Genomic DNA, 14,477 nt, shown 5'->3' with positions numbered 1-14,477 from the left:
GGAGGGATGAAAGGAGGGGAGGTTGTACTATGTGTCATCCTATGTATTAGAAGGAGTATGCCACATGTTATCAGATTAGCAGAGCTTGGGCTCTTTATTTTGGAAAAAGACAAAAGCTCCTCTTGTCTTTCCAGTTAGTGGTTGAGTTGTTTGTTATTTGTTTTGTTGGTGTTCTGCCTCTCAGCACAGAGAGACTCCCAGTAGGAGTCAAACCAGGTTAACTATGGAAAACACAGGCCACGTGGGTCTCCCCTCTCTTGCCCTTCTCTCTCTTCCTCCCTTTCCCCCTCTATCTCCCGCTACCTCTCTCCATCATACACACACACACACAGAAAACTTGGAGAGTTCCATGTTTGGCATGGGTCCTCAGATCCTCAAAAGGTTCTGCAGCTGCACCATCAAGAGCATCCTGACTGGTTGCATCACTGCCTGGTATTGCAACTGCTCGGCCTCCGACCGCAAGGGACTACAGAGGGTAGAGTGAACGGCCCAGTACATCACTGGGGCAAAGCTTCCTGCCATCCAGGACCTCTATACCAGGCGGTGTCAGAGGAAGGCCCTAAAAATTGTCAGACTCCAGCCACCCTAGTCATAGACTGTTCTCTGCTTACCACACGGCAAGCGTTACCGGAGCGCCAAGTCTAGGTCCAAGAGGCTTCTAAACAGCTTCTACCCCCAAGCCATAAGACTCCTGAACATCTAATCAAATGTCTATCCAGACTATTTTTTTAACTGCATTGTTGGTTGGGGCTCGTAAGTAAGCGTTTCACTGTAAGGTCCTACACCTGTTGTATTCAAGTTGTATTGTGACTAATACAATTTGATTTGATTTGTAGGCTTTGGTCCTACAGCCGGTACTAACACACCTGATACAACTGATCAACCACTACCTGGATTAGTTGATTGAGTGTGTTAGTGCTGGGCTGGAACAAAAACCTGCCCTGCACATCCTATAGCTGTCCAGTACCAGTAGCAGGCTGACCCCTGGTCTAAACTAGGCGTTTAAATAGGAGGTCTTGTGTGGACAACACCACAAGAGTGCGCAGCTTCCTCTCTCTCCTCATCTCAAACCTTAGCCAATTCACCCCCATTTCCTCCCTCCCTCCCCTCTTCTCTCGCTCTCTAGTCCCTGCCAGTAGCTCCACTCCATAGACGCAGGCGGCGCTGAAACCCTCTCAGCCACCCCTGCTGTCAGCGCTTAGCCGACGGGGGCAGCTCGCAGCTTGAGCCGAGAGAGAGAGAGAGGGAGAGTGAGAAATATGGTTGGCAATATGTGCGGTCGCAAGCTGGCTCGCCGCTCCAAATCAGCGCTGATAGTCGCGCTGACAGTTCTCCTGGTTCAGACGCTGATCGTGTGGAACTTTAGTACCCTGGATACCGGGGAAGAAGGGGCCAATAGTAGGCGGGAGAAGAGGGACCAAGTCGGGGGCATCAACAAAGCCTACAGCCAGTACCCCCGGAGCGGGCTGCCAAAGAGGCATCACCAACCTCCGCTTGGGAAAACGGCTGTCCGACACAAGCAACAACCGGTAAGATTAGGGAGCGAATTTAAGTCTGCCTATTATTTTGTAATTTTAACGACGATTTTTAAAATCGATAACGACTAGCGTGATTACCGTTAATTTGTTATGCTACCATTCCTGATTAATTGTATAGGCTACCATCCCCCACTACGCGGGGTTTATTGTATTGTAGGCTATATTGTATTGTAGGGTAGGAAGGCTGTTAAGCATGGAATTGTTGTCATCAGATGAAGCAAGAAGCCAGCGTGTATTTGGATGACAAAGATGTTGCTTAGCTGTTGTTACCCATAGATGTTGATAAACTGGTGTAAGCTAACCAGTCTTTAGGAATGATCGTGGTATATTAGACTAGTGTGATAATGGACCACGGGAGAGCGTGAGAGCGACACGGCTAATCGGATAGGTCTTCTTTAATGTAGAGTTGGTTTCTATTGGTAACGCGCTCTTACGCTGCTTTTACGTCTGACCTGTGGCAGTTTTCTAGTGACCAGCCTGTCTATTACTGTAGGCTACTGTCGGGCGCTATCAATGTGTGTGTGTGTGTGTGTGTGTGTGTGTGTGTGTGTGTGTGTTGCGCAGTCTCTGGTACAGTGCTAGACTCGTGGGTGGGATAATAGCCACAGACAGGCTCAGGTAGGAGTTTAAAGATTAATTTAGAGAGAAAGAGAGAGAGAGAGAAGGAGGGATAGAGGTCTGTCTGAAAGACCGACAGACAGTGTGTGCGTACGTGCGTGCCTGTGCGTGTGTATGTATTTAGTAGCGCACGTGTACACTTCCTCTCTATCGTTCTCACAGGATACAAAAGTTGTCCCAAACTCCAGAGAAATGACGGCCATTTATTTTCCTCTCCTCCTTGTCTTCCTTCCGTTTATTTTGTCTATCTTTGATAACAGAGTGCATGGTTGTTAAGTAGTGTTTAATGTCCCTGTGCATTTCCAGGCTACTGTTGGAATAGTGTGCGTGTATGTGCGTGTGTGTAAGTGTGTTGAGAGAATGATGATGATAGAGGATTGTGACACGTTTCCTGTCTCTTCCACCCGTCCTGATGCCATTATTACATGCTGGTCCATATCTATCAGAACCAGATGATGTGTTATACTGTATGGTTACTGGTCCATATCTATCAGAACCAGATGATGTGTTATAGTGTATGGTTACTGGTCCATATCTATCAGAACCAGATGATGTGTTATACTGTATGGTTACTGGTCCATATCTATCAGAACCAGATGATGTGTTATACTGTATGGTTACTGGTCCATATCTATCAGAACCAGATGATGTGTTATACTGTATGGTTACTGGTCCATATCTATCAGAACCAGATGATGTGTTATACTGTATGGTTACTGGTCCATATCTATCAGAACCAGATGATGTGTTATAGTGTATGGTTACTGGTCCATATCTATCAGAACCAGATGATGTGTTATACTGTATGGTTACTGGTCCATATCTATCAGAACCAGATGATGTGTTATAGTGTATGGTTACTGGTCCATATCTATCAGAACCAGATGATGTGTTATAGTGTATGGTTACTGGTCCATATCTATCAGAACCAGATGATGTGTTATACTGTATGGTTACTGGTCCATATCTATCAGAATCAGATGATGTGTTATACTGTATGGTTACTGGTCCATATCTATCAGAACCAGATGATGTGTTATACTGTATGGTTACTGGTCCATATCTATCAGAACCAGATGATGTGTTATACTGTATGGTTACTGGTCCATATCTATCAGAACCAGATGATGTGTTATACTGTATGGTTACTGGTCCATATCTATCAGAACCAGATGATGTGTTATACTGTATGGTTACTGGTCCATATCTATCAGAATCAGATGATGTGTTATACTGTATGGTTACTGGTCCATATCTATCAGAATCAGATGATGTGTTATAGTGTATGGTTACTGGTCCATATCTATCAGAACCAGATGATGTGTTATTCTGTATGGTTACTGGTCCATATCTATCAGAACCAGATGATGTGTTATACTGTATGGTTACTGGTCCATATCTATCAGAATCAGATGATGTGTTATACTGTATGGTTACTGGTCCATATCTATCAGAATCAGATGATGTGTTATAGTGTATGGTTACTGGTCCATATCTATCAGAACCAGATGATGTGTTATACTGTATGGTTACTGGTCCATATCTATCAGAACCAGATGATGTGTTATACTGTATGGTTACTGGTCCATATCTATCAGAACCAGATGATGTGTTATACTGTATGGCTACTGGTCCATATCTATCAGAATCAGATGATGTGTTATAGTGTATGGTTACTGGTCCATATCTATCAGAACCAGATGATGTGTTATACTGTATGGTTACTGGTCCATATCTATCAGAACCAGATGATGTGTTATACTGTATGGTTACTGGTCCATATCTATCAGAACCAGATGATGTGTTATACTGTATGGTTACTGGTCCATATCTATCAGAACCAGATGATGTGTTATAGTGTATGGTTACTGGTCCATATCTATCAGAACCAGATGATGTGTTATACTGTATGGTTACTGGTCCATATCTATCAGAACCAGATGATGTGTTATAGTGTATGGTTACTGGTCCATATCTATCAGAATCAGATGATGTGTTATAGTGTATGGTTACTGGTCCATATCAATCAGAACCAGATGATGTGTTATACTGTATGGTTACTGGTCCATATCTATCAGAATCAGATGATGTGTTATAGTGTATGGTTACTGGTCCATATCTATCAGAATCAGATGATGTGTTATAGTGTATGGTTACTGGTCCATATCTATCAGAATCAGATGATGTGTTATAGTGTATGGTTTCTGGTGCCTGTGTTTAAGTGTGTGTATATATGTGCGTGTGTGTGAGTGTGTTAAAGTGTGGTGCCACTTGTATCCTTGATCTGTTTTTACATCCCATCATTACTCTGAACTAGATGTAACATGTCTTGTGATCTATAGAAAGAGAGAGAGGGAGAGAGGAGAGAGAAGGAGAGAGAGAGGAGAGAGAGGGCGGGAGTGGGAGAGAGAGAGGGAGAGAGGGAGGGGCCCTGGTTAAAAGTAGTGTATATATATATATATATATATATATATACACTGCTCAAAAAAATAAAGGGAACACTTAAACAACACAATGTAACTCCAAGTCAATCACACTTCTGTGAAATCAAACTGTCCACTTAGGAAGCAACACTGATTGACAATAAATTTCACATGCTGTTGTGCAAATGGAATAGACAACAGGTGGAAATTATAGGCAATTAGCAAGACACCCCCAATAAAGGAGTGGTTCTGCAGGTGGTGACCACATACCACTTCTCAGTTCCTACACTTCCTGGCTGATGTTTTGGTCACTTTTGAATGCTGGCGGTGCTTTCACTCTAGTGGTAGCATGAGACGGAGTCTACAACCCACACAAGTGGCTCAGGTAGTGCAGCTCATCCAGGATGGCACATCAATGCGAGCTGTGGCAAGAAGGTTTGCTGTGTCTGTCAGCGTAGTGTCCAGAGCATGGAGGCGCTACCAGGAGACAGGCCAGTACATCAGGAGACGTGGAGGAGGCCGTAGGAGGGCAACAACCCAGCAGCAGGACCGCTACCTCCGCCTTTGTGCAAGGAGGAGCAGGAGAAGCACTGCCAGAGCCCTGCAAAATGACCTCCAGCAGGCCACAAATGTGCATGTGTCTGCTCAAACGGTCAGAAACAGACTCCATGAGGGTGGTATGAGGGCCCGACGTCCACAGGTGGGGGTTGTGCTTACAGCCCAACACCGTGCAGGACGTTTGGCATTTGCCAGAGAACACCAAGATTGGCAAATTCGCCACTGGCGCCCTGTGCTCTTTACAGATGAAAGCAGGTTCACACTGAGCACATGACAGACGTGACAGAGTCAGGAGACGCCGTGGAGAACGTTCTGCTGCCTGCAACATCCTCCAGCATGACCGGTTTGGCGGTGGGTCAGTCATGGTGGCATTTCTTTGGGGGGCCGCACAGCCCTCCATGTGCTCGCCAGAGGTAGCCTGACTGCCATTAGGTACCGAGATGAGATCCTCAGACCCTCATACCCCTTGTGAGACCATATGCTGGTGCGGTTGGCCCTGGGTTCCTCCTAATGCAAGACAATGCTAGACCTCATGTGGCTGGAGTGTGTCAGCAGTTCCTGCAAGAGGAAAGCATTGATGCTATGGACTGGCCTGCCCGTTCCCCAGACCTGAATCCAATTGAGCACATCTGGGACATCATGTCTCGCTCCATCCACCAACGCCACGTTGCACCACAGACTGTCCAGGAGTTGGCGGATGCTTTAGTCCAGGTCTGGGAGGAGATCCCTCAGGAGACCATCCGCCACCTCATCAGGAGCATGCCCAGGCGTTGTAGGGAGGTCATACAGGCACGTGGAGGCCACACACACTACTGAGCCTCATTTTTACTTGTTTTAAGGACATTACATCAAAGTTGGATCAGCCTGTAGTGTGGTTTTCCACTTTAATTTTGAGTGTGACTCCAAATCCAGACCTCCATGGGTTGATAAATTGGATTTCCATTGATTATTTTTGTGTGATTTTGTTGTCAGCACATTCAACTATGTAAAGAAAAAAGTATTTAATAAGATTATTTCTTTCATTCAGATCTAGGATGTGTTGTTTAAGTTTTCCCTTTATTTTTTTGAGCAGTGTATATATATATATATATATATATATATATATAAATAGATACTGTCCATTACCATATATATAAATAGATACTGTCCAATGTTACCATATATATATATACAGTGGGGGGAAAAAGTATTTGATCCACTGCTGATTTTGTACGTTTGCCCACTTACAAAGAAATGATCAGTCTATAATTTTAATGGTAGGTTTATTTGAACAGTGAGAGACAGAATAACAACAAAAAAATCCAGAAAAACGCATGTCAAAAATGTTATAAAATGATTTGCATTTTAATGAGGGAAATAAGTATTTGACCCCTCTGCAATACATTACTTAGTACTTGGTGGCAAAACCCTTGTTGGCAATCACAGAGGTCAGACGTTTCTTGTAGTTGGCCACCAGGTTTGCACACATTTCAGGAGGGATTTTGTCCCACTCCTCTTTGTAGATCTTCTCCAAGTCATTAAGGTTTCGAAGGTTGACGTTTGGCAACTCGAACCTTCAGCTCCCTCCACAGATTTTCTATGGGATTAAGGTCTGGAGACTGGCTAGGCCACTCCAGGACCTTAATGTGCTTCTTCTTGAGCCACTCCTTTGTTGCCTTGGCCGTGTGTTTTGGGTCATTGTCATGCTGGAATACCCATCCACGACCCATTTTCAATGCCCTGGCTGAGGGAAGGAGGTTCTCACCCAAGATTTGATGGTACATGGCCCCGTCAAATGATGCGGTGAAGTTGTCCTGTCCCCTTAGCAGAAAAACACCCCCAAAGCATAATGTTTCCACCTCCATGTTTGACGGTGGGGATGGTGTTTTTGGGGTCTTAGGCAGCATTCCTCCACCTCCAAACACAGCGATTTGAGTTGATGCCAAAGAGCTCCATTTTGGTCTCATCTGACCACAACACTTTCACCAGTTGTCCTCTGAATCATTCAGATGTTCATTGGCAAACTTCAGATGGGCATGTGTATGTGCTTTCTTGAGCAGGGGGACCTTGCGGGCGCTGCAGGATTTCAGTCCTTCACGGCGTAGTGTGTTACCAATTGTTTTCTTGGTGACTATGGTCCCAGCTGCCAGGTCCCATTGACAAGATCCTCCCGTGTAGTTCTGGGCTGATTCCTCGCCGTTCTCATGATCATTGCAACTTCACGAGGTGAGATCTTGCATGGAGCCCCAGGCCGAGGGATATTGACAGTTCTTTTGTGTTTCTTCCATTTGCGAATAATCGCACCAAATGTTGTCACCTTCTCACCAAGCTGCTTGGCGATGGTCTTGTAGCCCATTCCAGCCTTGTGTAGGTCTACAACATCCCTGACATGATGTTCCTGACATCCTTGGAGAGCTCTTTGGTCTTGGCCATGGTGGAGAGTTTGGAATCTGTTTGATTGATTGCTTCTGTGGACAGGTGTCTTTTTTACAGGTAACAAGCTGCGGTTAGGAGCACTCCCTTTAAGAGTGTGCTCCTAATCTCAGCTCGTTACCTGTATAAAAGACACCTGGGAGCCAGAAATCTTTCTGATTGATAGGGGGTCAAATACTTATTTCCCTCATTAAAATGCAAATCATTTTATAACATTTTTGACATGCGTTTTTCTGGATTTTTTTGTTATTCTGTCTCTCACTGTTCAAATAAACCTAGCATTAAAATTATAGACTGATCATTTCTTTGTCAGTGGGCAAACGTACAAAATCAGCAGGGGATCAAATACTTTTTTCCCTCACTGTATGTAGCTTGTTTCTGGTCACAGGTTCAGGAATGGTTAAAAACTGCACTTAAAACTAACCTTACAAATAGCAGTGCTGGGCGATTTGGAAAGCCAAAAGCCATGTAAAATGTACATGTTAAATGTATGTATATGTAGCAGAAAAGCTGTAAAAAAAAAAAAGAAGATATTTATCCTCCGTAGAGGGGTTAATTATTATTATTTTATTATTAGTCACACACACACACACACACACACACACACACACACACACACACACACACACACACACACACATACACACACACACACACACAATCACACACACAATCACACACACACACACACACACACACACACATATACACACACACACACACACACACACAATCACACACACACACACACACACACACACACACACAATCACACACACACACACACACACACACACACACACACACACACACACACACACACACACACACACACACACACACACACACACACACACACATAATGACACCTCTGTTTTTGTGTGTGTGTGTATGAATGTGTGTGTGTATGTATGTGTATGTATGTGTGTGTACGTGTTCCCTCCCAGCATAGGAAGGTATGGTGACCGCAAGGCAGAGCATTTGTTTACGTTAGTCCAAGCTGGTTAGTCCATAACACAACTCACACATTCATTCACTGCTGTCTCTGAGGAACACACACACACACACACACACACACACACACACACACACACACACACACACACACACACACACACACACACACACACACACATGGACGCATTTGAAAAACTCTCTTTTAGTTATTGATCTGCAGTAAGTGAAGTGGATTTACACCCGGTAACAGAATTTTGGTAAGGGAATTTCATCATGGCTCCCTGATCTGTACTCTACAGAAATGCATAATTATGGATATAGATGTCGTTCTCTTCATGGGGATGTATCCTAAATGACCAATATGCTCCTCTTTGCATAGTTGGGTATTATTCTACACACTGGTTATGTTTTTGAATGAGCTCTGCCACCAAACAAGATCAAATTTGGTTGGTCCGGCCCTGACCAAATCTGAACCAATCATAGACGTCTATATTTCACAAGTTTGGACATTAAAGTACAGAACAGAAGAGTACAGAACAGTAGAGTACAGAACAGTAGAGTTCAGTAGAGTACAGAACAGTAGAGTACAGAACAGTAGAGTACAGAACAGTAGAGTTCAGTAGAGTACAGAACAGTAGAGTACAGAACAGTAGAGTACAGAACAGTAGAGTACAGAACAGTAGAGTTCAGTAGAGTACAGAACAGTAGAGTAGAGTTCAGTAGAGTACAGAACAGTAGAGTACAGAACAGTAGAGTTCAGTAGAGTACAGAACAGTAGAGTAGAGTTCAGTAGAGTACAGAACAGTAGAGTACAGAACAGTAGAGTACAGAACAGTAGAGTTCAGTAGAGTACAGAACAGTAGAGTAGAGTTCAGTAGAGTACAGAACAGTACAGTACAGAACAGTAGAGTACAGAACAGAAGAGCTCAGTAGAGTACAGTAGAGTACAGAGCAGAAGAGTACAGAACAGTAGAGTTCAGTAGAGTGCAGAGCAGTAGAGTACAGAACAGTAGAGCTCAGTAGAGTACAGAACAGTAGAGCTCAGTAGAGTACAGTAGAGTACAGAGCAGAAGAGTACAGAACAGTAGAGTTCAGTAGAGTACAGAGCAGTAGAGTACAGAACAGTAGAGTACAGTAGAGTACAGAACAGTAGAGTACAGAACAGTAGAGTACAGTAGAGTACAGAGCAGTAGAGTACAGAACAGTAGAGTACAGAACAGTAGAGTACAGTAGAGTACAGAACAGTAGAGTACAGTAGAGTACAGAACAGTAGAGCTCAGTAGAGTACAGTAGAGTACAGAGCAGAAGAGTACAGAACAGTAGAGTTCAGTAGAGTACAGAACAGTAGAGTACAGAACAGTAGAGTACAGTAGAGTACAGAACAGTAGAGTACAGTAGAGTACAGAACAGTAGAGTACAGAACAGTAGAGTACAGAACAGTAGAGTTCAGTAGAGTACAGAACAGTAGAGTACAATAGAGTACAGAGCAGTAGAGTACAGAACAGTAGAGTACAGTAGAGTACAGAACAGTAGAGTAGAGTTCAGTAGAGTACAGAACAGTAGAGTACAGAACAACTAGAGTACAGTAGAGTACAGAACAACTAGAGTTCAGTAGAGTACAGAACAACTAGAGTACAGTAGAGTACAGAACAGTAGAGTTTAGTAGAGTACAGAACAGAAGAGTACAGTAGAGTACAGAACAGTAGAGTACATAATAGTAGAGTACAGTAGAGTACAGAACAGTAGAGTACAGAACAGTAGAGTACATAATAGTAGAGTACAGAGCAGTAAAGTTCAGAACAGTAGAGTACAGAACAGTAAAGTTCAGAACAGTAGAGTACAGAGCAGAAGAGTACAGAACAACTAGAGTTCAGTAGAGTACAGAACAGTAGAGTACAGTAGAGTACAGAACAGTAGAGTACAGAACAGTAGAGTACAGTAGAGTACAGAACAACTAGAGTACAGTAGAGTACAGAACAGTAGAGTTCGGTAGAGTACAGAACAACTAGAATTCAGTAGAGTACAGAACAGTAGAGTACAGAACAACTAGAGTACAGTAGAGTACAGAACAGTAGAGTTCGGTAGAGTACAGAACAACTAGAATTCAGTAGAGTACAGAACAGTAGAGTACAGAACAACTAGAGTACAGTAGAGTTCAGTAGAGTACAGAACAGTAGAGTACAGAACAACTACAGTACAGTAGAGTACAGAACAGTAGAGTTCAGTAGAGTACAGAACAACTAGAGTACAGTAGAGTTCAGTAGAGTACAGAACAGTAGAGTACAGAACAACTACAGTACAGTACAGTACAGTAGAGTACAGAACAGTAGAGTACAGAACAACTAGAGTACAGTAGAGTACAGAACAGTAGAGTTCAGTAGAGAGCAGAATAGTAGAGTATAGTTCGGTAGAGTACAGTACAGTAGAGCAGTGTTTCCCAACCAGGGGTACTTGGCCTATCCACAGTGGGTACTTGAGAAGACTCATCAGACCATAGGCCTACTGGTAAAATGCACATGAGGGGGTACTTCAAGGGAAGTCTGGACAGAGCCAAATTTACTTGGTGTTACAGTAACTGAAAAACAGTTGGGAACCACTGAAGTAGAGGATAGTTTAGTTCAGTAGAGGATAGTTCAGTAGAGGATAGTTCAGTTCAGTAGAGGATAGTTCAGTTCAGTAGAGGATAGTTCAGTTCAGTTGAGGATAGTTCAGTACAGTAGAGGATAGTTCAGTAGAGGATAGTTCAGTACAGTAGAGGATAGTTCAGTTCAGTAGAGGATAGTTCAGTAGAGGATAGTTCAGTACAGTAGAGGATAGTTCAGTTCAGTAGAGGATAGTTCAGTAGAGGATAGTTCAGTTCAGTTGAGGATAGTTCAGTACAGTAGAGGATAGTTCAGTAGAGGATAGTTCAGTAGAGGATAGTTCAGTACAGTAGAGGATAGTTCAGTTCAGTAGAGGATAGTTCAGTAGAGGATAGTTCAGTTCAGTAGAGGATAGTTCACTACAGTAGAGGATAGTTCAGTTCAGTAGAGGATAGTTCAGTAGAGGATAGTTCAGTTCAGTAGAGGATAGTTCACTACAGTAGAGGATAGTTCAGTTCAGTAGAGGATAGTTCACTACAGTAGAGGATAGTTCAGTAGAGGATAGTTCAGTTCAGTAGAGGATAGTTCACTACAGTAGAGGATAGTTTAGTATAGTAGAGGATAGTTCAGTTCAGTAGAGGATAGTTCAGTAGAGGATAGTTTAGTTCAGTAGAGGATAGTTCAGTAGAGGATAGTTCAGTTCAGTAGAGGATAGTTCAGTAGAGGATAGTTCAGTACAGTAGAGGATAGTTCAGTTCAGTAGAGGATAGTTCAGTAGAGGATAGTTCAGTTCAGTAGAGGATAGTTCAGTAGAGGATAGTTCAGTACAGTAGAGGATAGTTCAGTTCAGTAGAGGATAGTTCAGTTGAGGATAGTTCAGTTCAGTAGAGGATAGTTCAGTACAGTTGAGGATAGTTCAGTAGAGGATAGTTCAGTACAGTAGAGGATAGTTCAGTTCAGTAGAGGATAGTTCAGTTGAGGATAGTTCAGTTCAGTAGAGGATAGTTCAGTACAGTTGAGGATAGTTCAGTAGAGTTGAGGATAGTTCAGTTCAGTAGAGGATAGTTCAGTTCAGTAGAGGATAGTTCAGTACAGTTGAGGATAGTTCAGTAGAGTTGAGGATAGTTCAGTTCAGTAGAGGATAGTTCAGTACAGTAGAGGATAGTTCAGTTCAGTAGAGGATAGTTCAGTAGAGGATAGTTCAGTAGAGGATAGTTCAGTACAGTAGAGTATAGTTCAGTTCAGTACAGTACAGTTCAGTAGAGTATAGAGAGAGAGAGAGAGAGAGAGAGAGAGAGAGAGAGGAGAAAGAGAGAGGTAGACAGACAGATAAATCTCTCCCAGAACAAAGTTAAGTTTCTCATTTACATCTGATAGCAACAGAACATTTTATTTCTGAGTTTGTCATATTGTATTATCCTTTCAGGCGTGTCACAATGAGATAGTAAATCTCTCTAATCGTTAGCTCTATTAGAGATAACACCCTCTCTATTCTGGACCTCTTCCTATAGCTTGAGTTTCTCACTCTGTAATATCTAGCGTTGTAATATCACAATGTAATATCAATTTGGCCTTGACCCAGAGTTGAGTCTGTATTAGCCTCATTTGGATGCTATCAGCTAGCTAGCTAACGTTTTCTTTAACCTCTCTGCTATCAGCTAGCTAGCTAACGTTTTATTTAACCTCTCTGCTATCAGCTAGCTAGCTAACGTTTTATTTAACCTCTCTGCTATCAGCTAGCTAGCTAACGTTTTCTTTAACCTCTCTGCTTGGTTAGTTTGATCAGATCTCAAATGTACTTTAGTAATATACACTGAGTGTACAAAACATTAAGGACACCTTCCTAATATTGAGTTGCCCCCATTTGTGTGTGTGTGTGTGTGTGTGTGTGTGTGTATCCGTGTGTGCGTGTGTGTGTGTGTGTGTATCCGTGTGTGTGTGTGTGTGTATCCGTGTCCGTGTGTGTGTGTGATATGATTGTAGCAGGTAAAGATAGTTTATCAGAATGTTGGACCGGATCTCTTTTCTAGTACCACCAGAAATAGCCTGCCTAGACAAGACTCACACAGTCCTGTGTGTGTGGACGTTGACGTGTCTGTACAGTATTCTGAAGACTGTCTATACTGTGTCTGTATACTGCATTTAGGCGGCAGGTAGCCTAGTGTTTAGAGCGTTGGACATGTAAACCGAAAGGTTGCGAGATCGAATCCCCGAGCTGACAAGGTAAAAATCTGTCGTTCTGCCCCTAAACAAGGCAGTTCATCCACTGTTCCCAGGCCGTCATTGTAAATAAGAATTTGTTCTTAACTAACTTCCTAGTTAAATAAAGGAAAAATAAAAAATGCATGTATATTTGTGGGCAGAGGGAACCTTTCATTCCTAAGTACAGAACTAGATTGATATTCCTGGAAAGGGCAGAGCTGGTCTGTGTACATGGAATACCAGGACCAGATCATATAGCACTGACACTCTCCCTCCACACACACACACACACACACACACACACACACACACACACACACACACACACACACACACACACACACACACACACACACACACACACACACACAGTAACCCCTGTGTCAGAGTCCCAGACATATCTTATGAGTGACAGCGTTCTCCATGCTTGATCACATGACACAGATACACACACAAGGGCAGACAGACAGACACATAGACAGCCAAGCAGACAGACAGACAAGCAGACAGACAAGCAGGTAGATAGCCAGCCAAGCAGCCAGACGGACAGCCAGCCAAGCAGGCAGACAGCCAAGCAGGTAGATAGCCAGCCAAGCAGCCAGACGGACAGCCAGCCAAGCAGGCAGACAGAAAGCCAGACAAGCAGGCAGACAGCCAACCAGCCAAGCAGACAGCACGCCAGCCAAGCAGACAGACAGCCTGCCAGCCAAACAGATAGACAGCCAAGCAGATAGACAAACAGCCAGCCAGCCAAGCTGACAGACAGACCGACAGACAGCCTGCCTGCCAGCCAGCCAGTCAGCAAAACAGACAGACAGGCAGCCAGGGAGAGGTGGGAGAGAGGTGAGGGGGGAGTAGGAATGGGGGGCACCTAAAGAGAAGGGGGAGGGGACAGACAGACAGAACAATTACACTTCTTATTTCATAAAATTATTTACTGTTGATTTGCTGTTTTTTTTTTTTTTCGACAGTTGTTTTAATTCTTTATCTAAATACTTTTTAATATTATTGCCTGTCTGTGATCTGAACCCCTCACAGTGGGAGGCGTGCCTGGCCACGCAGTCATGGGTGAACAGGGAGTACAGGAGGGAGCTGAGCAAGTACCCTAATAGGGCCTCAGTGTTGAGGATCAGCAAAGTGGAGATGTTGTTTCCTACCTTCACCACCTGGGGGCGGCCCGTCAGGAA

General features: G+C 43.5%; 1 protein-coding gene across 1 annotated transcript in view; it reads left to right on the top strand.

The window, feature by feature from the left end:
* The first annotated feature begins 1,106 nt into the window (after positions 1-1,106).
* LOC115200438 (xylosyltransferase 1) overlaps positions 1,107-14,477 on the top strand; it is a 30,269-nt gene continuing 16,898 nt past the window's right edge. The window contains exon 1 of the mRNA XM_029763557.1: positions 1,107-1,529. Coding sequence (XP_029619417.1) covers positions 1,260-1,529 — 270 coding nt within the window. The 5' untranslated portion in view covers positions 1,107-1,259. The remainder of the gene's footprint in view (positions 1,530-14,477) is intronic.

This window comes from Salmo trutta, chromosome 1 (genome assembly GCF_901001165.1).
Source record: "Salmo trutta chromosome 1, fSalTru1.1, whole genome shotgun sequence".
Lineage (NCBI taxonomy): Eukaryota > Metazoa > Chordata > Actinopteri > Salmoniformes > Salmonidae > Salmo > Salmo trutta.
This window is presented reverse-complemented; position numbering and strand designations above follow the sequence as displayed.